Source organism: Panthera leo, chromosome F2 (genome assembly GCF_018350215.1).
Source record: "Panthera leo isolate Ple1 chromosome F2, P.leo_Ple1_pat1.1, whole genome shotgun sequence".
In the NCBI taxonomy this organism is placed as follows: Eukaryota; Metazoa; Chordata; class Mammalia; order Carnivora; family Felidae; genus Panthera; species Panthera leo.
Genome location: NC_056695.1, coordinates 43,240,538 through 43,267,944, shown reverse-complemented (window position 1 = coordinate 43,267,944; position 27,407 = coordinate 43,240,538). Strand labels below are relative to the sequence as shown.

At 36.7% G+C, this 27,407-nt stretch overlaps 1 protein-coding gene across 3 annotated transcripts in view; it reads right to left on the bottom strand.

The window, feature by feature from the left end:
• The window catches only part of CPQ (carboxypeptidase Q), a 342,815-nt gene extending 318,121 nt beyond the window's left edge, over positions 1–24,694 (bottom strand). For all 3 annotated transcript variants that reach the window (XM_042923470.1, XM_042923471.1, XM_042923472.1), the window contains exon 1: positions 24,232–24,694. In XM_042923470.1, coding sequence (XP_042779404.1) covers positions 24,232–24,664 — 433 coding nt within the window. In that variant the 5' untranslated portion in view covers positions 24,665–24,694. The remainder of the gene's footprint in view (positions 1–24,231) is intronic.
• Positions 24,695–27,407: the final 2,713 nt, after the last annotated feature.

The window sequence follows — 27,407 nt, the reverse complement described above, 5'->3', positions numbered from 1 at the left end:
CAAACATTTGGTTTCTATTCAAGTTCGTCTTTCTTTCCACTTATTCCCATTTACACCGTCACTCATGGGAAAATGCGATTTATGTAAAGTAAATAAGCACAAGTACTGGATTTATTCCCCAAATATTTCCACGTCCTAACCAAAAACACATTTGGATAAATATCTATAAATGCTGCAAGAAGTTAGTGGCCCTTGACATATTTGAAAGGTTAAATCAACAAGGCAGCAAATGATTTTAAATTGCTCACCAAGATTAGAACATAGGTTTAAATCACCTTCAAGTAGAAATGCAGTTATTAATACTGATCATAATAAAGACTTTTTGCTTTCTATTACAATTCTATCTCATAAACTTAAATATTTTCATAATATACCAGTAAAGTATTTCAGTATCTCTCACATTTTCTTGTCAATTTCATTTATTTTAATCCTGTGTCTGAAAAAAGTCATATTATCCCTAATATTATTTTTGATGAATTCTTAACGTACCTTAAAATTTATATACCTAATTAGGTTTATCCCATTTTTGTTGTAAGTAATAGCAATAAGGTTAGTTAAAATTAAAAATAATGTCGGCTAGCTAATTAGAGTGAATCAAGGGTGTAGTACCTATTCTGTCACCTAAAAATATGACATAGTCCCTTTTGTTCTATAATCAAGGTAAGATATTATTTTTTAAATGAAAATGTCTATGAGATGCTATAAAGATTACCACTTTTAAGACTTGTGGAAAATGGATCCTAATACAGTGAAATTCTTTAGTCTTACAAAGTTCCAAAGACATCAGTAGACCTCCTAAGATCCAGAACATTTTATTAGCTTAAACTTGGAAAGTTTCTGTGGTAAATTATTTGAGCAGACTCTAAAAATGAGATGCAATTACAATTTTATTTTGAAATGTAGCCTTCTTAAAAAAAAACTGGATAACATTTCTCTATCCTTCTGTGTTAAGCTCTCCTTGGTTTATTATTTTAACATTTTTGGGTGCTATACTTTCTATTAAGAACTTAGAGGACCCAAAGATAAATAAGACAGGAACCATGTCTTCAAAATTTTATAGACTGGTTGGGAATTGCTTCTGTGCAAAATAACACAAGAGTAACTGGACTTGACAAGTCTATAGATGTCTCTCACAAACAGAGGAAGCTCTAACTAGATGCCACAAGGGGCCATGTAAACGTATCAATGTTATGCTGAGGCTCCATGTAAACAATTGAAGGTGAATAGACTTTACCTCTTTGGTTTGGTTTGAATCACTATATCCTCAAGCTGAGAAACTGCTCTATTCCAATGATATAATAATCATTTATGTGTGCAAACTGTGTTATTCTGTGCTTCACCATACATCCTTTTATTCATGTCCCACAGCAATCCTATCCAGTGGACAGGACTATTCCCCTCACTTTTCATCAGAGTTTAAAATGAAGGCTAACACATGAAACAACTTGTCCAAAGTCACTCTAACCACTGAGAGACTGGGATTCAACTAGATTTCCTTCTTTTCCATTATTTTCAATATCTTACTCTGCCTCACCACAATTCCATGAGACACGCCCATTAATTCATTCTCAAACACTCACTGGCCATCAGCAATTTGGGATAAAAAGTATGTAAGATATGGTGCCTTATCTCTAAAATATTACCATCTTTTTTTGAAGACAAATTCATAAAGAACTCATTATAGTGTAATCTGGTAAAAGCAATGATAAAGCTAACAGACGGGGATAGCTTTGTGCAAAGCGCAAAGATGTCCCAATGTGCAGAGGTGCGGAGATATCGAGGAAAGGCTCATAGAGAAGGTGCATTCCGAACTGAATCTCTCAGGTAGGCAGGAGTCAGCCAGTGAGGGAGAAAGGAGGTGAGAGTCCCACTGAAGGCAGGGGAGGAAGCTATCCAGGGAAGTGTTCAGCATAAATGAACAATAGCAAAGACAGAAACAACACAATGGATATGGAGGACTTCTTAGCAAATTCGGTCTTACCAGAGACTAAGGCTCAGTGCAGGAGACGAGGCTGAAAAATTTATTACTCAAAAGCTTAAATGGAAATATATATAAACTATACAGGGATTTAATTTGTAATAGAATATTCCTCCTTTCTCTTTCAACACTACATTTTCTACTTTTTCCTGAGCAAACTATTTTTCCCTACTTCAATTTTTTCATCAGGTTTTTATTGAAGTATAATTAACTTGCAAGAAAATTAATCAGCTTTCTATATACAATTCTATGACAAATAGACATGACTATATTCTTTGGCAAATATAGTCATGTAACCAACCACCACCACAAACAAGCTACAGAATATTTCCATCATTTCAAAAAGTTCCCTCATGCCTCCCTCATGCAGTCAATCCTTTCTCCCATCCCTGGTCCCTGGCCACAAGTGATCTTTCCGTCACTAAACTTCTGCCTTTTGTAGAATTTCATATAAGTGGAATCATACGGTATACAATGTTTTCTATTTTCTTTCACTCAGCACAATTCTTTGGAGATTCAGCCAGGTCATGCTCTCTGTCGGTTCTCCATTCCTTTGTATCGCTAAACAGTATTCCACTGTATGGACGCACTACATTGTGCGTATCTGTTCACCAAGTGATAAACATGTGAATCGCTGCTAGTTTTTAGCTATTATAAATGAATTTCGCATTCATAACAGTTTTCAGAGTTTTCATGATCCTATTTTATCCTCCCTGCAACTCTGAAAAGATTGTCATGGTTGATATTCAGCTGGTCAGGGACAACCTGACCAGATGCATATGTTATCTGTTTGACTGGCCAATAGCCAAGCCAGACTGGCTGTCAGATATTTCAACTAGTACTTTTGAAGTAGGTAACATTGGCCCCATTTGAAGATGAGAAAACCGAAGCTCAAAAAAATTAAGGATCTTGGCCAACATGAGATCCTGGAAAGGCGTAATGACAAAGGACTCCCACCTAGACTTTCTAAATTCCTGTCCTTTCCATGTCTTGTAAGCACCACAAAGGAGTAAACAGGTGGATGTTTGAAGTATAATTAGATTGATAAAGAAAGTACCTTTCTTCCCACAGGACTTGCATGGGGAGTTCATCCTATGATGTTCCCAAATTCAACTCTAGAAAATATTAGCAAAAAATACATTGGATTTCTCTCCCCAAGGAGCAACAGGAATAGAAAATATTATCAGAAATGCCAGAAGCCTCCATCTTTGAGGGGCGAGGGCTACAAGCCAAACTCTGTGATGACAAGGATCAGGGACTTTCCATGCCCTGTGTATCCAGGCTCATTGTGATCCCACCACAAACTCTGTCAGAGCCGGGACAGATACCTGGCGGCTACAGCTCAACTGTCAAGCCTCACTTCACTACTTTATAAATTTTATTTTCCTTTCTTTAGCTCAAAAAAAGATTCAGGTAATTTAAAAGGAGGTTTTTCTCCATTTTCATAAATAATAGCTATATTGCCACAATCTTACCAACCTTCCTGAAAATCACTAACAAACATTTAGTTTGATAAAACTGAATAGAATATAAATGAGGACAAAATTAACATTATCTGGATTCAACAGCAACCCGCAGAATAACCTGTAAGAGTAGAAACAGCACTGAACCCCCACTTTGCTAAAGGGCATGAAAAGTGCATTTTTTAGGGGTGTGAATCCCTCACATATGTTCACCCAGACATTGTCTCTGGTCTCAGGCTTAATATATTCAACTGTTTGACAACCTGAAATGGAAAAAGAGCTTTACAAATCTGAATATAAACATTATTTTGTTTTCAAGATTGATCTGGGTCTGAACACAATCTGTCTTTACGATTTTGTATCTAAAATTGATCCTATGTGTCCTAGATCAGTCATTCCAAAATTGTGCATTAAGGAAACTACAGCTGTACTTACCTTCATGAAGCAAAAGTTTCTTGAGACAAAATTGCCAGAAGTTCTTGGAGGAATGATCTCCAAGATACGTACAGTTTGGTGAAAAGAGCAAAGAGCATTAACAGTGCAAGTAGAAAAGGAATGGGTAAACAATATGCTTCTCTAGCACAGACCATCATGGGAAGGATTCAAGGGCAACTGTTCAGAGTGGTTTTCTCTGGCAAAGAGAATAGGAGCCAGGGATCAGTGGTACAGTAAGTACTTACTTTCCCTTGCATTGCTAGAATATCTTTATTGTGGTCACATATTAACCCTCTCTGCCCCCCTTTCCCTATTTTAATGAATCATGAATATGTTAATTACATTAATAATAGAGATAACATAAACATATTTCAACCTCCTTACATCTCAATATTTTGTCAACTTTGCTTCAGTTCTTATTTTCTTTAAATAAATACCCATATATTACAACTTGCGTGATGCTTTGTCTCCCCCATCTCATTCTCTTCTTCCACCAGAGATAACACTTACTAACTGTGGTGTTCAAACTATGCATGTGTTTATACCTTCAATACATAGAAATGTACAAACATAGCATTACTTGTGTGTTCTTTGATTTCATATAAATTGTATCATATGTACCTATGCTTCCTCAACTCACTTTTTTAAATTCAGCATTGTTTGTTAAAGTAATTCAGGCTGATATATATAATATATGTCATTTTAGTTCATCCATTTTAACTGCTTGGTAGTATTCCACTGTTACAAATCTCCTCCAACTTATTATTTAAAAAAATTCTTTAATGTTTATTTATTTTTGAGAGAGAGAGAGAGAGAGAGAGCGCGCGCACGCATGAATGGGGGAGGGGCAGAGAGAGGGGACACAGAATTTCATGCGAATTTCATTTTATTTTCCTACTTGTGCTTTTAGTTTTCAAATTTCTACATTTGAAAATAAATGTTCCTTTCATGACCAGGAAAATATTATTTTAAGAGACTGTATGGAATTTATACTTCCTGCTTGCACATCATTAGCGATTTAGTTTTTGTTCAGACCAGGTATATTACTCATAGCTCCCACAGATAAGTGCTTAACAAATGCTCTTCAAGATGAAAATAATGCATAAATGCAGTCTGAGGGCAAATGTCTTGTTCCATGAACTGAGAGAGAGAAAACCAAGAGCCTTCTCAGAAAACAAAACACTGAATGTTTTGTGGTAATGTCCCCCAGATTAAGTAGCGAAAATGCGCTTGAAAGGTAAGGTTCCGGAACAGCACAATACAGCAGTCTGAGTTTCCAAAAAACAGAAACACATTTTGCAAATTAGTTCTGTCACTAAAAGCTGCATTAGCTTTAAAGTCATTTGGATCATAGTAAGACTGACAGGGACAGTTTACAAAATGGCAGCATTTTGTAAATGCTGGAGAGTAATATTAGTAGGAAATGAGGTTAACAGTTGCCTGTGAAGTTAAGATAGGCAATTATTTCATTGATCCCATGTGATCGAGAGAGTATGAACTGTTGTTTGGTTTATTTGGTTTTTAAAAACCAAAAATCTTACTCAAAAAATCTCATAAATCCCCCTATCAAATACAAGTGTCAATAACAATATTTATAAGTACCATAGAAACTGACCCCAGGTAGTTGAGAGAATTTTTATAACTTTGACGTGCTCGACAGTAGTTAGTAGCAAAGATTAAAACTCAAAACTCTTTACTCCTAGTTCCCTATGCTTCTACTAAGAGGTACAAAATGAGGTTACCATCTAATCCCCTACCCTTCTATCCTCACCCTAGAAATAATTTTTGTCCTAAGAAATGTAGGAATACACAAGACAGCCTAAGCAAGTTTTTTACAGTCTACCTTTTGTACCTTTCCAGGCCCATCACCATCCTCTACCATCTTTTCACCAAGAATCTGCTCCTCCAGTCACTGGGCAAGTACATCTTATGCTTTCACACCTTCATCCCTTTGCTTGTCTTCTTTCCTGTCCCCTTTCTCCTTTCTTAACACCAATGAATCCTTCATTCTTCAATGTCATGTCCTTCTGAAGGGTTTGTTCAGCCCCCAGAGGGAACTAACCCTGCCCTTCTCATTCCCACCTTACTTACAACAGCCCTTGTTTGATTCACCTGTGTATCATTGCCACCTCACCTTGTGCTGGGTGTACGATGGATGCCAATACAGTAAACAATTGTCGAGCATCAGTAAAGTGGCCAGTGCTGCCTGAGGAGTTGGGGAGACAGAGATTATAGGCATCCTGTGTCTGAATCAGGCCCACCATCCAGTGATTTGACAGAGAAATAAACAGGAATCATTGTTGTGGCAGCATCAACAGAGAATACAATAGTTTGTAGAACTTAACCGCAGAAAATAAGAAATGCTACATGGGTGGGCTCAGTGATCACTCTGCTCCACTATTACCACTTTGTGGCACTCAGGGATGTGGTATAAGAGAACATGACTGTTTTCTATGGAATCAACATCAAAAGGTCAGTGTATTCAAAACTAACCCTTTAGTCCACTGTCTTCAGTCAAGTTCCCTCCTCAGTCTTTCTCTCTGTGATACCACTATGGTTTTTCTAAGACCAGACTTGAAAGCTTTGTAGTCTTTTTTTTTAATATTTATTTCTTTGAGAGAGAGAGAGAGAGAGAGAGAGAAAGAGAGTGCGTGCGAGTGTGTGTATGTATGTGTGTGTGTGTGAGTGGGGTAGGGCAGAGACAGAGGAGAGAGAGAGAGAGAGAGAGAGAGAAAGAGAGTGCGTGCGAGTGTGTGTGTGTATGTATGTGTGTGTGTGTGTGAGTGGGGTAGGGCAGAGACAGAGGAGAGAGAGAGAGAGAGAGAGAGAGAGAGAGAGAGAGAATCTCAAGCAAGCTTGTGCTGACAACTTAGAGCCTAATGCAGGGTTCAATCCCCTGAACCATGAGATCATGACCTGAGCCAAAATCAAGAGTCAATCGCCCAACTGAATGAGCCACCCAGGAGCCCTGAAAACTTTGTAATCTTTGATTCTTCCCATTCCTCATCTTTCATATCTAAAATGTATTAATTGATCTTTATTTAATAATATTTGGTTCTCCATTTCTGAAGCCCTTACTCCAAATTACTAGTCCCTCAAATCTGAATTCTCTCTGGTCTTTCTCCTTTCTTGTCCATTTGTCACAGAGCCGAAAGAATGTGTTCTAAAAACTGTTTACTCCAAAATCCCCCTATTTATAAGTGTGCAATGGTTCCCACTGGCTATAAATCCATTCTGGCCCTATCCTAGGTTTCTACCACTATTCAGACATCATCTTCCTCCCAACAAGTCATCTATATGCATCTTTCAGAAATGCCCTACACATTACCTTGTCATGTATATCGTATGAAGTAAATAAGTAATGATCACCTACAAAATGTACTTCTCAAAATCTTCTTGAAAGAATTCCTACAGAATGTGGTCCCATGGAAAATCTGACAATTCTTAAGCCCAATAGCCACTAACAAAGATTAAATATAATTTAACCAAGTTTTGACAAGTTCCTTCAAAATCACTAGGTGGATGTCATCTGGTCCCAGTGGTTTAATGATCACCCACTTTGTCAATCAGGCCTTGAGTATCTAACACATTTACTGGTAGTTGATGCAAAATCTCTAAAACTATCTACTTCTAAAGAAGACAAAGTTTCTTAACGTTTTCTTCAGAAAAATGGTTTCAATTTAATGACATAAAGCTCTGAAACTTCCTGGAAATTTCCCATGCAATTTTTTAACACAAAGAAAATCAAGACTGTAAGGAGTACCATAAGGCCTTGTCCTATTGAGCTCCCCTGGAGAAATCAAAGTGCCTTCAGTTAATTGATATTATTGATGCATTTACCCAATGGCCATCAAAATGGCACTGATTCTTAGGAAACCACTTTCAATGAAATCCATCACAAAATTTTTGAGTACAAAATATGCACTCACCAGCTTGCTTCAGGGACTGTAATTCTAAGAATACAATTAGGCTGTCAAAGAGGACTTTCATGGCCTAAGAAAAAGACAGAAGTTCCAATTAAATCTAGAGCAATAATCTGACATAACTGCAAATACATCAGCTCTGGACTACCCTGGTGATGAGTCTATGAACCAGAAACTAGAAGGCAGAGGACAAAAAGAGACAAAAACCAAGAGTCCAAACCAAAGAAAGAAACAGGAAGAAACGAGAGATGAAAAGAGGAACAGAAAGAAAGGCAGAGATGGTTAGTAGAGAGAAGTACAGATAAAGAGACAGACAAGCAGAGTAAATAACAAAGACACAAAGAAAAAGAGAAAAAGGAGAGACATAGAGAATCCCAGCTATCGAGAAGAAATTTCCTAGTTCTACATGATTAAGTTCAATATTAAGTATAACCTTCTGATTACTGAACACATTTCTTAAATTCACTCACATCAGTTACCAAAAACTTATAGTTATTAACCAGTGATATTTTTTGTTAGGAAAAAGGAATTAGATTTGCTAAAGAGAAGGAAAGATGAAATACGAGCTGGATAAGGGTGTTTATTAAAAAGGATACCTGGGTACTATCAACCTACGTTATTTCATCAGTAAGTCTACAGAGCACATCATCCATACTTTTACAATCTCAAAAGAAAATCTTTTCCTGGAAGATTTTTCATAAAATTAAACATTGGGAATATAACTAATGCAATCTAAATGTCCAGCTACACTAAAGGCTCTACAAAGCAAATGGAAAGAAACTCCATCCCTGCCTCCAGAGAAGCTTTGAAACTAAGACAACAATAACAAAGATAAATATTGTATGACAACTAAAAACATGTAAGTAAAAAGTCAAGATTTCACATTATATAAGCATAAATCTAAGTGAATGTCATAAGATTACAGGAGAAGAGGGAACCAGATAATGTTTAAAAAGTAAAAGAGAAGCAGCTTTGTTTCCTCTTGGAGAAAATGACAAACTACCCAAATACCTTCCTTAACTTCATGCTTCAAGCAGTAAGTGGATTTTTGCTTTTAATATCAAATGAAGAGTTTTAGGTTAATTATACTCTTTAATTCATAGTATACCATCATCACTGGCCTATTCAAGGCAAATCTCTTTGTTTTATTTGCTTGTTTTTAAAACTTATTTATTGTCTTTTAACCCCACTCCCACTCCTCATTCCCGCCTCCACCCCATGTCTTAAGTAGACAACCATTCTAAGATCTTTTTTGTTTTATGTCTTCTTAGAAAATATGAAACATAATTCTATGTGCATGCAAAATTGTATTTATATGTATGCAATTGTATTATGTATTTCTTTCTACTTTTTATTACTTTTATTCAGCTTTATGCATGTAAGATCCATCCATGTTGCTATACATATATTAGTCTGTTGTTTCTAACTTCTGTAAATCATTCCCTGGGAGGCATCCACCACATCTTACATGTCTACTCTCTCAGCGAGGGACCTCCAGATGGACCCTACCCCCCCGCAAAAAAGGCTATAATAATTATCTTTGTATATATACCCATAGGTAACTGAATGGCAATTTCTTCGGGAAATATACCACGGAAGTGAAATACTAGGTCATTGAATATAAAAATATATTTAGGTTGGTTAAATACTACCAGTATGTTCTCCAAAATGGTGGCAGAATGCTTCATGCTCACCCATCTGTGCATGAGGGTTCCTATGTCCTCACAGCCCCACCAACACATTTTACATCTTTGCTGTAAAATGATCTCATTTTTTTCAAAATTTGCATTGTTCTCATTACTAATGAGTTGAGATCTCTATACACATGTTAGCTTTTATGGTTCCTCTTCTTTAAATTGTTTATTCAGAACCTTTGTCCAGTTTGCTACTAGGGCTACTGCCTTTTTATTATTGATTTCCAGTAATTCATAGCCTACATATTAATCCCATAACAATTTTAGACAGTGTTAAGATCTTTTCCCATTTTGTCATCTAACAGCTTTTGTCATGGTGTCCTTCATGTTAGAAATTCTTAATTCTGATGCAATAAAATTCAGTAATGCTTTTGTTGTATGGTTTGTGCTTTTTAAGCTGTGTTTTTATGAGAGTGTACCACATAGGAGATAGATGTGGAAGTCCCATTCTTAAGGAAACAGCCAAAAGGAAAATATTAATACATGAGAAATGTGGGCAGAAATGTCCACGAGGCAAGGTGAAGAAGGAAGCCTCTTAAGAAGGCATGAGTTGGGATAAGGCTCTGCCACATATTGGCTGCGTGACCTTGGACAAAGTGCTGAAATTCCCAGAGCCTGTTGCCTGTAAGATGTGAACAATACCTAGCCCAAAGGATACTGTAAGTAAAAGAATCGTGTGATGACTAGCGTATAAATGTCACTCAATAAATGTGAGTTCCTTTGTCCCCCCACCCCCTTCCTCCTCATCCCTACTCCTGCCTTGATGCAGAGAGAGAATTTGTAACCTCTGACACTTTGGAATTGGATCCTTCAGCTGATCCCATAACTGCAAATTCCAAGAATCACCTGTGGATACAGGCTCTTTAGAACACTTGTTCACACTGTGATGAGATATTAGACAAAGATAAATCCCTGTGTGTGTGGGGGGGGGGGGCGGGGGAACACTGAAAATGCTGTTTCCCTGATGAGACCAAAGGAGGAGAAAAGGACAAGTTCAAATAACTAATTCTCTGATGACGGGGCCTTGTGCACAAAGTAGTTAGCACTTCGCTAAGAAATGGATCAAAATTATAAGTAGTAGAATGTCTTTCTTTGGTAGATGTGCTAAGAGTATGCAGGAAGGCTATTTTAAGTTCCTCTGATGAACACAATAAGAGTTTGGAATATGCTTAAACTGCACCTTTCTAGACGTTCTGATCCATGCCGCTTAAATCTTCAGAAAGAATAGACTGTGGCAAACAACCCAATCATGATTTCATTGATGTTTATTTTCCCTTCTTTTTGTTATGTGTCTTTACTTTCGATGCACACCAAAACTCAATGCTATTTGGATATGACAGGGACATAAAAGACCTATGGAAATCACGTAGGGCTAAAGGAAGCTTGTTTGAGTAGGAATAAATTTTTAAATATCCCTTTTAAATGTATGATATTTCTCACAATCTAATCATCAGATCAATGGATATTTAATATGCATCTATTACCTACCAGGCACTGAGCCTATCGCTAAAGGAGATACGAAGATAAGATGTGGCTTTTACCCTGGAGGAGGTCACAGTTTCTCAGAAGAGAGAACCCTGTGAATAATCAACTTCAATAAATTGTGATCATTGCATAATATAGGCAAAGTGCTAAGAGAATAGAGATGAACGAACAATTAAGTTTACTAGGTTTGGATTCAAGAAAGACTTTAAAGAAAAGATCCGTTTTAAATGAGTCTTTAAAAATGAGTAGGAATTCTCCAAGCAGGGAAGAGTTGGGTTAGGCTGAGTTAGGATTAGGTTTAGGGTTAGGGTGAAGGTTAAGTTAGCCAGAGGCCCAAGAAATAGCTTTCAAGGTAAAGAAGTGTGAACATGTCAAGGCAAGAGCAGTTAGGCCCATGGAGCTTCAGCCTAAGGTGTGTGGCTAGAGAGGAACTAGACATAAACCTAGAAACAGAGCCTGGGGTCACCTTTTTAAAGGTTGTAAGAATTTAACTATACCCTGAACAATGAAAAATTTTAAGGGAATGGCATAATGAGATCCATATTTTACTAAGACAACTGAAGCAGCAGTATTGAAATTGATCAAACTGAGACTGGGGTCAGGAAGATCAATTAGGAGATGATTATAACACTAGTCAGGAGATGTTAGGTCCTGAACTCTGATGCTACAGTGAGATAGAAAAAAGGAATCACACATGACATTTAAGACTTGGTGACCAACTGAATGTTGGAGCAATATAAATGCAAAGACTTAATTCATTCGACTAATATTTCTTGAGGTTTTTTTGTGCATGAGATACCATGCTAAGGACTAGGGCAAATTTTCTCAACTTCGACACTACTGGCACTTTGGAATGGATAATTATTTGTTGAGGAGGAAAAAGAACCTGTTCTGTACGTTATGGGATGCTTATTAGTATTCCTGGCCTCTACCCACTAAACTCAAGCAGTACTGCCTCTCAGTCACAACTATCAAATTGTGTCCAGATATTGCTAAATTTCCCTTGGGGAGCACAACGGCCTGAAGGTGAGAACCACTGAAACTTGAATCTCTGACTCTAAGAGCCTTACTATCTAGTAGAGAAAGCATGTATAGGGTACAGAAAGGAGATGAGCAAACACAGAAAAGGTCTCCATAGAGGAGACATTTGAGCTGAATCCTTAAATATGGGCATTCCAGGCAGAGAATAAAAGCATGACAGCAAGACACCATCTCAGATATTAGATACTCTAAGCATGGGTGCCTGGGTGTATGACAACATCATTAACAAATATGAGAAACAGAGGGGAGAAAGATGCTGAATTTGTGGGACTACTAGAACATCCAGTAGTTCTTGGAACTACAGACAGAAGAGTCAGGCATGCATATACATACATATATATATATATATATATATATATATATATATATATATATGTATATATATATACACACACACAGTTAAAAGTTGTAAGTATATAGGTAGTACTTAAAGCCATGGAATTGGATCATATTACTTAAGGCAAATGTTTACAGGCAGAAACCTCTGAAAACACCAACATTTAAGATGAAGCCTAGGAAAGAGAAGCATCCAAAATAGATAAGGGGGAAACAGCAGAGAAGATGAAGGAGAAAACCTACTTTAATTTATGTGGCAAATTTCACAATCAGCCTAGAACATTTCTCTTCAATCCATCAGAACGTCCAGGGAGATATGCCCCCACTTCATTCCATGATTACTCTCCTCATATTCTTTTTAGTCTTTTTAGAGCCACTATAATTCATTTGTTACAGAGGGCCAAGTTGCTATTGGTGGTGTTATGTGTACTATATAACCAGTGGCTATCTTTTTTTACTTGTTTATTTATACAAAACAAAAACTTCATACCATATTGTTATCAAAGAGGCATAATGAAATGAGCATTGTGTTGGATGTGGACAATTGGCATTCAACATCCATTCTAAGCATTCTTCACAAAACTAGAACAAACAATCCTTAAATTTGTATGGAACCACAAAAGACCCCAAGTAGCAAAAGTAATGTTGAAAAAGGAAACCAAAGCTGGAGGCATCACAATCCTGGACTTTAGCTTGTATTACAAAGCTGTAATCATCAAGACAGCATGACATTGGCACAAAAACAGATACATAAACTGATGTAATAGAATAGAGAACCCAGAATTGGACCCATAAATGTATGGCCAACTAATCTTCAACAAAGTAGGAAAGAGTATCGAATGGAAAAAAGACAGTCTCTTTAGCACATGGTGCTGGGAGAACTGGACAGCAACACGAAGAAGAATAAAACTGGACACTTTCTTACATCACACACAAAAATAAATTCAAAAATGGATGAAAGACCTAAATGTGAGACAGGAAACCATCAAAATCCTACAGGAGAAAACAAGCATCAACCTCTTCGACCTCAGCTGCAGCAACTTCTTACTTGACATGTATCTGAAGGCAAGGGAAATAAAAACAAAAATAAACTATTGGGACCTCGTCAAGATTAAAAGCTTCTGCACAGCAAAGGAAACAATCAACAAAACTAAAAGGCAATTGATGGAATGGGAGAAGATATTTGCAAATGAAATATCAGATAAAGGGTTAGCATCAAAAAATCTATAGAGAACTCACCAAATTCAACACCCCCCAAAACAAATAATCCAGTGAAGAAATGGGTAGAAGACATGAATACACAGACACTTCTTCAAATAAGACATCCAGATGGCAAACAGACACATGAAAAGATGCTCAACATCACTCATCATCAGGGAAATACAAATCAAAACCACACTGAGATATCACCTCACACTGATCACAGTGGCTGAAAGTGACAACTCAGGAAACAACAGGTGTTGGCGAAGATGTGAAGAAAGGGGAATCCTTTTGTACTGTTGGTGGGGATGTAGCCATTCTGGAAAACAGTGTGGAGGTTCCTCAAAAAATTAAATATAGAATTACCCTACAACCCACCAATACCACTACTGGGAATTTATCCAAATGATACAGGACTGCTGATTCATAGGGGCACATGTACTCCAATGTTTACAGCACCACTATCAACAATAGTCAAATTATGGAAAGAGCCCAAATGTCCATCAACTGATGAATGGATAAAGAAGATGTGGTATATATATACAATGGAGTATTACTCGGCAATCAAAAAGAATGAAATCTTGCCATTTGCAACTACGTGGATGGAATGGGAGGGTATTATGCTAAGTGAAATTAGTCAGTCAGAGAAAGACAGATATCATATGATTTCACTCATACGTGGAATTTGAGAAACTTAACAGAAGACCATAGTGGAAGGGAAGGAAAAATAAGTTACAAACAGAGGGAGGCAAACCATAAGAGACTCTTAAACACAGAGCACAAACTGAGGGTTGATAGGGGTGGGGGGTGGAAGGGGTGGAGGAGGTAGGTGATGGGTATTGAGGAGGGCACTTGTGATGAGCACTGGGTGTTATACGTAAGTGATGAATCACAGGAATCTACTCCTGAAGCCAAGACTACACTGTATGTTAGCTAACTTGACAATAAATTTTAAAAAATAAAAATAAATAAATGTGTCTGTATTGTATATAAAGACTAAAAACCTACAAACTAAATTTCTTCCTACAGCTAGGGTTCTAGAAGTAATTGAAGTGTCACCAACTCTATGCACCTGAACAAGATCTGGAAAGCAGAACTGGGTGAAGACTTCTTTCTACTGCTTCTACTATTTCCAAGGCAAGCACAATTGTGGCACCGTCTGGATTTTCTACAGCAACTTTCTGATAAAAGCCATTGCTCAATCTAAGAAAAGCAATAGCAGTCTTGGTAGTTTGTTTCTACAGAATGGTTCTCAAATTCATTCCTGAAAAGTTCAAGTTAAAGCCTGCATTATGAGATTTCCCAATAATTAGGGGGGAAAAAAACCTTAAAATCCTAAAATATACCCATGTGTACTTTAAATTTAAACCAGGTAGAGTGGTTCCACAACTAAACATTAACTGTCAGTCAATTCTACACATTAAGCCCAGTTTAGTGCTATTTCTACCTCTCTTCCTCCCACTCCTAAATCATTTCTATGAAGAAAAGTCATGAGGTACACATAGTTTGACATGACCCAGCAGAAGTACCAATCAGGGCACTCAGCTCAAAATCTAAGGCCAGACAGACTGGATTCTTAAGTTTGTAAGTGCCATTTCTAGATCAAGTTCCCACCAATCTGCAAACCATGATGTTAATGTTCCAAAGGCTGTGTAAACTGAGCGAAAGAACTGTATCTTAGAGCACTATGATAGGACAGAGGGAGCATAAATTAGTCAACTTTGTTGCTTTACAATCTTTTAATGCACTCCAGGGCCAGCCAGCCCTCTTCATATATGAGAAATAAGTAAACTCTTAAGAAAACATGAAAAAGGAGATAATGAATCAATACAAACCATATCAATAGCTTAAAAAAATCAATTTGAATCAGGTGACAAAGAATTTAAATATTTACTATGTAAAGAGTTCCTATACATCAATTAGAAAATCACTGAAGTACCAATAGAAAGTGGGCAGGGGATATTCACAGATAATCTGAAGAAGAAAAATACAAGTAACAATAAGTATATTAAAATATTAGTCTCACCAATAAGCAAAGAAATGCAAAATAAAATAACAGTGAAATATCTTTGTAAGCCCATCACAATGGCAAAGATTAGAAAAAAAAAATATCCAATGCATATGAATGCACAGGGATTAGAATATTAAGATACACTGCTGACAAGACAGTAGGTGTGCATAATCCTTCTGGAAAACAATGTAACAAACATATCAAGAGCTTAAAATATCAATATTTATATTAAAATTTTGAATAATTAAATAGACTATATTTATACACTGTATTATAAATAATTTATATTATATATAATGTTATATAAATTCTATTATATTAACATTTCACATAATTTAAAATATTTGGACAAAAAAATGGTTTCTAAGAATTTTATTTGCATTTTTTGTATCTATAGGAGCAGTTTCAAAGCTATTTTTTGCCACCCTTTTAAGACTCCCTAGAATATCCCAATCATTCCTCTCTTTCTGATATTCATAAAAAATATAAAAATTTCTCCTTTAAAAATCTATCTGTATTAAAGGATTTATATAGCTATGTTATCTGAAACAGTAGAAAAAAAGGAAAAAGGAAATAATAGAGATTCCAATAATGGTTTTATTCATGTTAATTATTGTATATTTGTGTTTTATAACCATTAACATTTATTTCAAAGGATATTTATTAAATGTGGTAAATGTCTATGATATATGACATAAAAGGACACAAATATATATAGTTTCATCTCAAATTTATAAAACAAAAATATATATGCATATGGAAAAATTAGAGAGAAAAATAAAAACACTAGAAATACTTTGAGAGAAAAGATCACAGATTATTTTTATTATTTTTATATTTATGTACATGTTTTCTGTAATGAGCAAGATTGATTTTATAATCAGAAAACAATTACGAAGCAAATTACGATGGGTCAACAACATCAGTGAGTAGAAGGAAGCACTATTTTTTATTATTAAAAGTCACTAATAGTCTAAGGAAAGATCTACCTAAAATAATTCACTGTTCCTCAAACACTGAAAGAATAACGAATAAGCGCTGAGTATGATGCTAGGTGTCGAGGATAGAGAGATGGATAAAATTCAGTCTGGTTTTTCAGGAGCTCCCAACACAATTTGCAACATGTAGTATTCTGGGAAAGCCCAGTACCTCTACAGAGATGTCAGTCTCCATAGAGAACTAATAAGTACTAAATAATCTGCTATTTGGGGTTCAGAGACTATATAATGAGACCCACAGAATTATGTGTACTGAGGAGGGGCAACAACATTCTGCCCAAGTTCCGCTTTCTTGCCCATATATCAGCCTCTCTTGGATTTGGCTGCTGGTTCTCATTCTTTCACTCAGTCCATTTAAATCTGATGTCTGCTATGTTCTCTCAGGATTGATTGGAAATTATACTTTCTCCTGTCTCACTTCTAAGTTTCGCTCAGCATCTTGTCTTACTTGGCCTCCTTGCATATCTGTCTCCTTCCAACTCTCCACAGATAATTCACAGAGCCTTAGCCTGACACACAAATACATTAACACACACTGTCATACTCAACTCTAAGATTGGACAGTTAAAGAAAATCATCTCTGGTTATGTAAGAAATCTGTTCCAGAGCATATGCCTGGGAGAACCCCTGCTCTCGTGAACTCCAGCTTCACTCATCCCTTGTGGATTCTCATAAAAATCACAATCTTTTCAATCTGGAAGAAACCTTACAGATTCAAATGTCAGACATCTCTCATTTTACAGATGATAAAATTAAGATCCAAAACGATCAAAAGACTGGACCAAAGTCACACAACTAGTAGGTGGCTGAACCAAGGACATAACATGGGTTTCCTAAGAGATGAGCTCTGTACCACACTACCTGCATACAGAGGTCCCTTTATGCTGACTTCACTCTATCTCCTGTGGGAATTTCTCCTTACCTGGTTCAGCCTAACTCTCCAGTGTCCTCAGAGCTGAAAATAGCCCAGTTGCCAGACAACTGTTTACCTACTTTGAGCCCCATGGAATAAGGAGTGGGGTGAAAGTGAGTCTTGGAACACCACAATAGATTCTAGTGAGTAAAACTCACTTCCCCTGGGTTTTGAAAGCCCCAGGAGCAATCAGTAACTTGGCTTAGTTTTCAATACCAGGCAGATAGCCAGGGAAGATCAGGCCCAGCTATAGAATGAGAAATGAGGATAAGAAAGAAACAGGAATGAGAAACATGTCCAAAAAGAAGGTGCAGACACCAATATATTCTGTCACAGTATGGGTATCAGCAACTTTTGAGACAGATCTGCTTCAGTCAGACGACTAAAAACGGAAAACTTATAAATGAAGATAACATACAAGTATTTGTATATGAGGCGATATAGTCTAGTAACTAAAAGCACAGACTTTGGAGTTTGACAGTTGGCCTCTCACTAGTTGTGTAACCTTGGGCTAACTACCTCACCTCTGGTTTTCTCATCTGTAAAAAAGAAAAAAATAGCTAGGTCTTTTAACATAGTTTGGAAAAGTTAAAAAGGAAAAAAAGTTATACAGACTTTTTATATAGTTAGATAGATAGATAGATAGATAGATAGAAATAGATCTACATGCGTGTTGTGTTTGTGTGCATATATACATACATATATGTACATATATGCATGTGCATATACATATGTATATATATGTGTAAAGTCTGGTGCCTAATACAGATTAGTGTATAACAGAGGCAACTGAACAAAACACCTGGCTGACACTACAGAACCCAAGTTTAAGGGTTCCCTAATATCTCAGAAATCACCTATTCATGCAGTCTCAGAGAAATCAAAACAGACTATCCCAATGGTACTTCCAGAAAGGTGGAATGAGAAACTTGGCAGATCTGTCCTCTACAAAACTTAAATAGGAAAAATTATTTTTTTAAAAATCACTTAAAGTCTCTCAAAACTGTCTTAAGGGCATAAAGCAAATGGAGAAACATTCATTCAAGAAAAACTACTAAATCTGAGTTAGAATCATGAGAGTCTATAGAGTTTGGGCCATGACCTGCTTCCTTCTCCCACCCCCAGCTCTATTATGTTACAAAAACTTTATTATGAGCACTCCACTCCAAAAGGGCTGAGGCCCTATTCCTCTACCCAGCCCCAACTCACATGTTAGAAATCCTACCTTAAGCATAGCCACCAAGAATACTTGGACCCTGATCATCACTGTCTGTCTCAGCTTATTCATAGGCTGAGGTCCCACACTGGGAGAGGCAAACTGAGAAGACCAGGAGCTACCACCCTCCCCTTTTAGCACCTGCTAAGGATATCAGTCTGGAAGAAGTAGGCCATTATTACTGTGCCTAACTCCTGTGCTACTTTAGCACAGAGGTTCTCTCAGAAAAGAGGCAAGCAAAGAAAAGGAAGAGCTTTGCAGTTCTTACCCAGGGTAGTGATTGTATTTGAAGCAGAACATAGAGAATTCCATGCCTAAGGGTGTTGTTCAAAACAATGGAGAGTTTGGTAGAAAACAATTAAAGGAGTGCTAGAAGCTTTATGATACTGCTGGTACCAAGCAAAATGGCAGAGCAATCAGAAGTTTAACAGAACCAGGAAAAGAAACAACCAAGAAAAGCCCTCCTGGGATCACACAGTAAACCCTGGTGACTGGAAAAGCTATGCACATGTTCCTACTCAGGAACAATGAAAACAGGACATGGGTCAGATTGTAAACATTCCCCAAGCTGCACACAGATCCATCAACAAAGGGCAGAAGCTTCACTGGCACAAGAGGCTTAAGCACACCCTCGGACCAAACACATGCTGAAAAACAAGCTATTCTGATACAGAGGAAAATATTATTAAGCAAGACTTAATAAAATTACATGCATCCTAGCAGACTGGAAGAGTATGTGCATGCCCAAGGCTGCCCTCTCAAGATTGATGGTAGAGGGAACTTCCAAGCTACTAGGCTGTGGCTGAACTTAGGGCAAAAACATAAACTCCTTAAGTTTTAACAACAGCCCCCAAGCCATGTGTACACCCAACAATAAAGGGTAAAAATATAACTAACTAATGAGATCTACACACAACATTTCACTAGTAAGTAGTTTATGTGGATCAAGGGCTGACTCCTAATGAGCCAGACTAAAAGTGAAAAAGGGGAAAATAAAAGCATTCTTCACAAGGGCATCAGAATTTGTACACTGTGGGAGAAATAGACTTCACATAGTACGATCAAATCATTAAACAAATAAATGGCAAAGAAAACAAGAAAAATAACATCAACCTCCAGTGGGCAGGAGAGGAGAAAGGAGAAGAATCAGTATTGAGAGTTACTAGAATACATTACTTCAAATGTTCAGTTTTTAACAACAACAACAACAACAACAACAAAATGATGAGACATTAAAAGAAATAGGAAAGTGTGGCCAATACACTGGATAAAAAGAAGGCAATAGATACTGCTTTTGAGGGGGCCCAGTTGTAGAACATACCAGAAAAAGACGTCAAAGCAGCTGAGTTTATAAATATATTCAAGGACCTCAAGGAAACCATACTTAAAAGAATTAAAGGAAGTTATGATGACATTGTCTCAGCAAATAAGAATATCAATAAAGAGATAAAAATCACAGGAAAAAATTCTAGAGTTGAAAATTATGATAACTGAAAAGAAAAATTCAGTAAAGGGGCTCAACAATATATTTAAACTAGCAGAAGAAAGAATAAGTGAACTTGATGATAGATTGTTATAGGTTATACAACCTAAAAAGAGAGGGGAAAAAAGGGGAAGAAAAATGAGCAGAACCCCAGGAAATGTGGGACACCATTAAGTGTCCCACCACTTACTGACAGTGGAAGGACCAGAAGACCAAAAAAGGGGTAGAAAAATATTCATAGAAATAATAGCTGAAAACTTCTCAAATTGAAGAAAATCACTAACTGACACATTCATGAAGCTCAACAACCTCCAAGCAAGATAAAAGCAAAGAGATCCATACCTAGATACATCAGAATCAAAATGATGAAAACCACAAATGAAAACAAAACCAGTAAGAGCAAAATGGTTAATCACATATAAGGGAATCCCAATAACATTAACAACTGACTTCTCATCGGAAACAGCAGAGACCAAAGGACAATGGATGACAAATTCAAAGTACTGAAAGTAAAAAACTGTTAACCAAAAATCGTATATCCAGAAGAACTATGTTTCAAAAATTAAGATTCAATAAACAAATAAGAATAGATGAAGGGTTAGAGAATTTTCTGCTAGCAGACTTGCTTTGGGGGAAAAAAATTAAAAAACTAAAGGGAGTTATTCAGGCTGAAAACAAGTGACACCAAATAACAATTTAGATCCTTATCCTCACAAAATTAAAAATATTTATGCTAATACTTAAGGAAATACTACAAATAACTGCATGCCAACAAATTACATCGTTTAGATAAAATAAACAAATTCCTAGAAACACACAAACTACTAAAACTGACTCAAGAATAGAAAATATGAATAGATCTATAACAAGGAATGATATTAAGTTAATAATTAATAATATTCCCACAAAGAAAATCCCAGGACCAGATGGCTTGTGAATTCTACCAAAAAACTTAAAGAATTAACGTCAATCTTTCACAAACTCTTCCAAATAACAAAAGACCAGGTGGTATTTTCTAATTAATTATTTGAGTCTAGAATTACCCTGATACCAGACCAGGTTAAGATATCACAAAAAACAATAATAACAATAAAACTGCAGACCAATATCCCTTGTGAGTATAGATGTAAAACTACCAGACATAATACTAGCAAACTGAATTCAGTAACATATGAAAAAGATTATATGCCATAACCAAGTGGGATTTATCCCAGGAATGGAAAGCTGGTTTAATATCTGAATATCAATTAATGTAATACACACAATTCAATAAGGAAAGAATAGAAAGAATAGTCTTTTCAATAGATGATGCTGAGACAACTGAATGACCACATGCAAAAGAATAAAGTTGCACTCCTACCTGACACCATAGATAAAAATTTTCTATCACAGACCTAAATGTAATAGCTAAAACTATATAATTCTTAGAAGAAAATTTAGGAGTAAATCTTTGTGATCTTGGTTGGGGCAAAGCTTTCTTAGATATAACACCAAAAGCACAAGCAACAACAAAAAATTTAGATAGGTTGTGCTAAATCAAAATTAAATACTTTTCTGCAGTAATACTACCATCAAAAAAGTGAAAAGAGGGGCACCTGGGTGGCTCAGTTGGTTGAGCGTCTCCAACTTCAGCGCAGGTCATGATCTCACAGCTCATGGGTTCAAGCCCCACATCGGGCTCTGTGCTGACAGCTTGGAGCCTGGAGCCTGCTTCTGATTCTGTCTCCCTCTCTCTCTGCCCCTAACTCACTTGCATTCTGTCTCTGTCTATCTCAAAAATAAACATTAAAAAAAAAAAGCAAAAAGAGAATCTATAAAATGGGAGAGGATTTTAGTAAATCAAACATCTGATAAGGGACTTGCATCCAGAATATATGAAGACCTTTTACAACTCAATAATAAAAATTCAAATAGCATAATTAAAAATTGGGCAAAGGATTTGAATACACATTTCTCCAAAGATACACAACTAGCCAATAAGAACATGGAAAGATGCTCAACATCATTAATCATTAGAGAAATGGAAATCATAACCCCAATGAGATATCTCTTTATACCCACTAGGATAGTCATAACCAAAAAGACAGATAATAACAAGTGTTGAGAAGTATGTGTGAAAACTAGAATACATTAATGGAAACGTAAAATGGTACAGTCACTTGGGAAAAGAGTATGGCAGTTCCTCAAAACGTTAAGCACAGAGTTACTATATGACCCAGCAATTCCACTCTTTGGCATATATACAAGAGAAATGAAACTTATGTCCATACAAAAACTTATACACGAAGGTTTTTAGCAGAATTATTCATAATTGCCAAAAGATAAGAAAAACAAATATCCACCAACTGATGAATTAATAGATAAAATGTGGTATATTCAAAAATGGAATATTATTCAACAATAAAAAATGAATTAAATACTGATTCATGCTAAATGGATGAACTTGGAACACATGCTACATGAAAAAAAAAGCACAAAAGACTACATGGTGAATTATTATGTTCATGTGAAATATTCAGAATAGGCAAATCCATAAAGATAGAAAATTAGTGATTGCCTTGGGCTTAGGAGGGAGGTAAGGGAGGAAGGCAAAGAAACTGCTAATGAGTATGGAGTTTCTTTTCAGGGTGATGAAAATGTTCCACAATTAGACCACGCAGTAGTTGCACAATTCTGTGAATATACTAAAAACCACTGAATTGTAGATTTTAAATGGGTGAATATTTTGTATGTGAATTATACCTCAGAAAAGATGTTTGTTTGTTTGTTTGTTTGTTTGTTTGTTTGTTTTTTAACCTGACCATCTACTTCTATACAGGATCTTTCTTTTGGCATTAGAGAAAGTCAAAACTTTCTATAAACTTTTTAGAGAATGTTAACTAGTTTCTATAAAATAGTTCCTCTGCCATAGTTAAATAGTCCAAGAATACATGAATAGTCCATGAGCAGTCCACAGGAAAACAGTCCACGATTGGTCCAAGACTGACTGACAGCTCACTGGTGACTGGTTATATATCCCTGATCTAGTCACTTATACTGTCTGTTGGAGCTGAGCTAGGGCGCTGATAAGTAAAGGCAGAACTTCCCCTGGATAATTCCTTCCATTAGAGTCCTCAGGTTCTGTAAAAATAATTAACTTAAATCAATTCCATATGTAAAAATCTGTTCCCTATCTCATTAATTCTTTTTTTTTATTTTTTAATTTTTAAACTTTTTTTTAAATGTTTTATCTTTGAGAAACAGAACATGAGCAGGGGAGGGCCAGAGAGAGACACACACACAGAATCTGAAGCAGGGTCCAGGCTCTGAGCTGGCAGGACAGAGCCCGACACAGGGCCCCACCCCACAAACTATGAGATCATGACCTGAGCCAAAGTCAGATGCTCAACAGACTGAGCCACCCAGGCACACCACTTTTTTAATTTTTAAAAACATTTTTAACTTTATTTATCTTAAGAGAGAGAGAACGTAAGTGGGGAAGGGGCACAGAGAGAGGGTGAGAGAGAGAATCCCAAGGAGGTTCCACATCACCAGGGCAGAGCCCAATGTGGGGCTTGAACTCACAAACTGTGAGATCATGACCTGAGCTGAAGTCAGATGCTTAACTGCTTGAGCCACCCAGAAGCCCCCCTAATTCGTTAATTCTAAAAATTTCTGCACATTGAGGTTGCTTGGAGGAAATTATAGTTTTTCTATCCTATGCACACTTATCTCCATGCTCTGGAGAATGAAACTAATATTGTACTAGCTATAAGTTTTTAAGCGATAGGGCTGATAGATATCGTGGACCAATAGTTGTAGATCTTAATTTAAAAGGCAACCCTACACAGTCAGCTTTCTTTCAGAAAGAAATAGAAGAAAGGGAAGAAAGGAAGAAGGAAGAACAACAAGTAAAGAGCAGAGAATTCATTAAGCCAGTGGAATGAGAAATGATTTTTATCTTCCTTCTTATCATCTAAATTGTAATACGAATCATGCATACTATAATCAACTAAATCACATGACGTTAGTTTTATAAAGTACACAGCAGATTGACTTGAAAAGACAAAGAATACCTTCTGGGGGAGTCCCAATGCTGCTTCCAAGACCCAAAATAGCCATCTTGTGAATCCTTGGCTCCAGCATCACAGCAGATTCTTCCCCCCTCTCCCAGTGGGGTATTTTGACCGGCTCCAAGTGGACATTCTCCAGCCCATCTTCCTGCAGGTTCTGGTACATGATTTGGATGGCTTTTTCTAAGCTCTTGGAGCCACTTGGTCTGGGTCCAACAGTATCCACCAGAAGTGCCAGTCGCTCATAGGATCTGTTCTGGGCTTTACCATAAACAGCAAGGTTGATGATTGCTTTAGCAACATCTCCATAGCTGGCTATTTCTTCTTTTATTTCTTGAAAAGTCCTCTGAGAGATGTCATTCTTATATATCGTTTTCCCAGAGCTTAGGGATAAAAGGTGAACAACACCAACAAATGTGAGGAGAAGGAACTTCATTGATTTTTCCAGATGGTTTTCTTCTTAAAATAATCTACGTAAGTAAAAAAAAAAAAAAAAAAAAAAAAAAAAATGTTTTAGGGGGAAAGAATCTCACAGCTCTCTGCTCATAACCCAGGAATTGCTTTTCTTTTCTTTATAATAGATTTTTTTAAGCTTTATTTATTTATTTTGAGAGAGAGAGGGAGAGAGAGAGGGAGAGAGCATGAGCTGGGAAGGGGCAGAGAGAGAAGGAGAGAGAGAATCCCAAGCAGGCTCTGCACTGTCAGCACAGAGCCCGAAGTGGGGCTCGAACTCACTAACCGAACCATAAAATTATGACTTAAACCAAAATCAAGAGTGGGAAGCTTAACCAGGTGTCCCCCAGGGACTACTTTTCAAACAGGAGTCCCCTTCTCTTCTCAACCACTGCCCAACTTCCATCATCAAATGTAGGCACCATAAGTCTCAGGAATGAAAAAGTACAGAGACAATGATTGGCTTAATATGCAGTATTTATTAAAACAACAGAATCACATGTTACCTAGTAATCCAGTTTAAAATATGCTAAAAGGTTGGGGTGCCTGGGTGGCTCAGTTGATTCAGTGTCTAACTCTTGATTTTGTCTCAGGTCATGATCTCAGGGTTCGTGAGTTCAATCTCTACAAGGGGCTCTGGGCTCTGTGCTGACACGGTGAAATCTGCTTGGGATCCTCACTCTCCTCTCTCTGTGCTCCTCCCCTCCCCGCACCCCTCCCCAACCTGCTCATGTGATCTCTCAAAATAAATAAATAAACATTTTTTAAAATATGCTAAGAGGTTAAAATAAAACAACTAGGAAAGAGAGGAAGAAACAGTGTTACCAGTGTGTAGCAGTCATAGGGCTCAGAAACTACTGTCTGCTGCTCCTCCCTCTTAAGAGAGTATGATCCAAATGGGTTTTAGAGTTCCCTGTACCTGATATGCTCTCTCCTATCTGCCTATTGAACTCGTCCATCAAAGCCGCTGCAGATATTACCTTTTCCTGGTGCTTTCTCTAACCCCATCACAACAACTCTATGAGATTGTTTCTTTTTTTAAATATTTATTTACTTAAATAATCTCTACAACATGGGGCTTGAATTCACGACCCCAGGATCAAGAGTCACGCGCTCTTCTGACAGAACAAGCCAGGTGCCCCTCTATGAGATAATTTCTTAAAATTACTTTCATTTTATAAAAGAGGATCCTGGGGTAGTAAGAGATTAAGTGACTTGCCATAGACACACAAAGGCTTTCTCACTCTAGAGTCCATGCTCTAAATGCCTGAAAGTATGGTTTGAGGGCCAATGCCAGTCCACAGCTGTTTTTCACTAATCTACAATAAATACAGAGGTTAAGAGCAAACACATCCCGTGCTGTGCAGCAAAGTAACCAATAGCCTCATGTGATTATTTCAATTTAAACTGATTTAAATGAAATAAAATATTTAGCTTTTCAGTCATACTAGCTGCATTTCATATGCTCAATAGCCACATGTGGCTAGCAGCTACCATATTGGGCAACACTGATAAAATATTTCCATCATCATAAAAGGTTCTATTGGATAGCACTGATTTAGACATCTTTATATACAATTGACTGAGTAATTGTACCTTTGTCTAACCTATGATTAAAAAGTGGTGCTTCTCTTTGTGTGTCTCTTCTATTTCATTTTTCAAATTCACTGCTATTGTATTTTGCAAAAGTCTAATAAATTTGACATTTTAAAAACTGGTCTTTCACCAGAGATAATTTGAGAATCGCAGTCATGAACTACTATATTATAGGGGTAAATTTCAAATTCAGCCAGCATACAAGGCCTTTCAAAATAAGGCTCCAACAACCACTTCAAACTCATCTACTTCCCCCTCTGGAGCACAAAAATGTCTTCCTTCTTTTTCTCATTCTCTCTTCCTCTCTTTCCTTCTTCCTTTTTTCCTCTTTCTTTCTCTCTCTATCAAACACACGCACACACACACACACATCTTAGGGAAGCTTCTAGATATACTGAGCATTTGAAATGGGGGACTAGTCCAAACTGAGATGTTTTTTAAGGTAAAATATATACCTGATTTAATCTTTAAAACCAAATACTTCATATTTAAGTATGAAAAACAACATAATTATTAGGTTAAATAAAATATTATTCACCTGTTTCTTTGAGCATTTGAAATGGGGGACTAGTCCAAATTGAAATGTTTTTTAAGGTAAAATATATACCTGATTTAATCTTTAAAACCAAATACTTCATATTTAAGTATGAAAAAAACATAATTATTAGGTTAAATAAAATATTATTCACCTGTTTCTTTTATGTTTTAATATGAAATTAGAAATGCTTAACTTACATACTTATATTTATATGGGACAGTAATGCTCTAGCTGCATTGAACTTGACACTGTTCTTGCAACACCCAGGCCCCTTCATTACTCTAGATCTCTGCATATTTTCCTTCTCTTTGACCCCAAGGCCCTTCTCCTCACCCTACTCCTCTGCTCCTGGTAAAGGTCTCCAGAGACTCATTCTTTAATGAAAATGTTTTAAAAATCACCTCTTGTGCGGAGTCTCACCAAACACCACTGCAGAGTTAATTGCGCCATTTTTCATGCTTCTTCCCTAATTAACAATATTACCAACTAATATATTTGTTTATAAATTTGCCTCTCCTACTCTCAAAGTCAAGTAGGGTAAATTATTCATCACTGTACCTTCAATCATTGTACCCCTATGCAAGCATAGGGT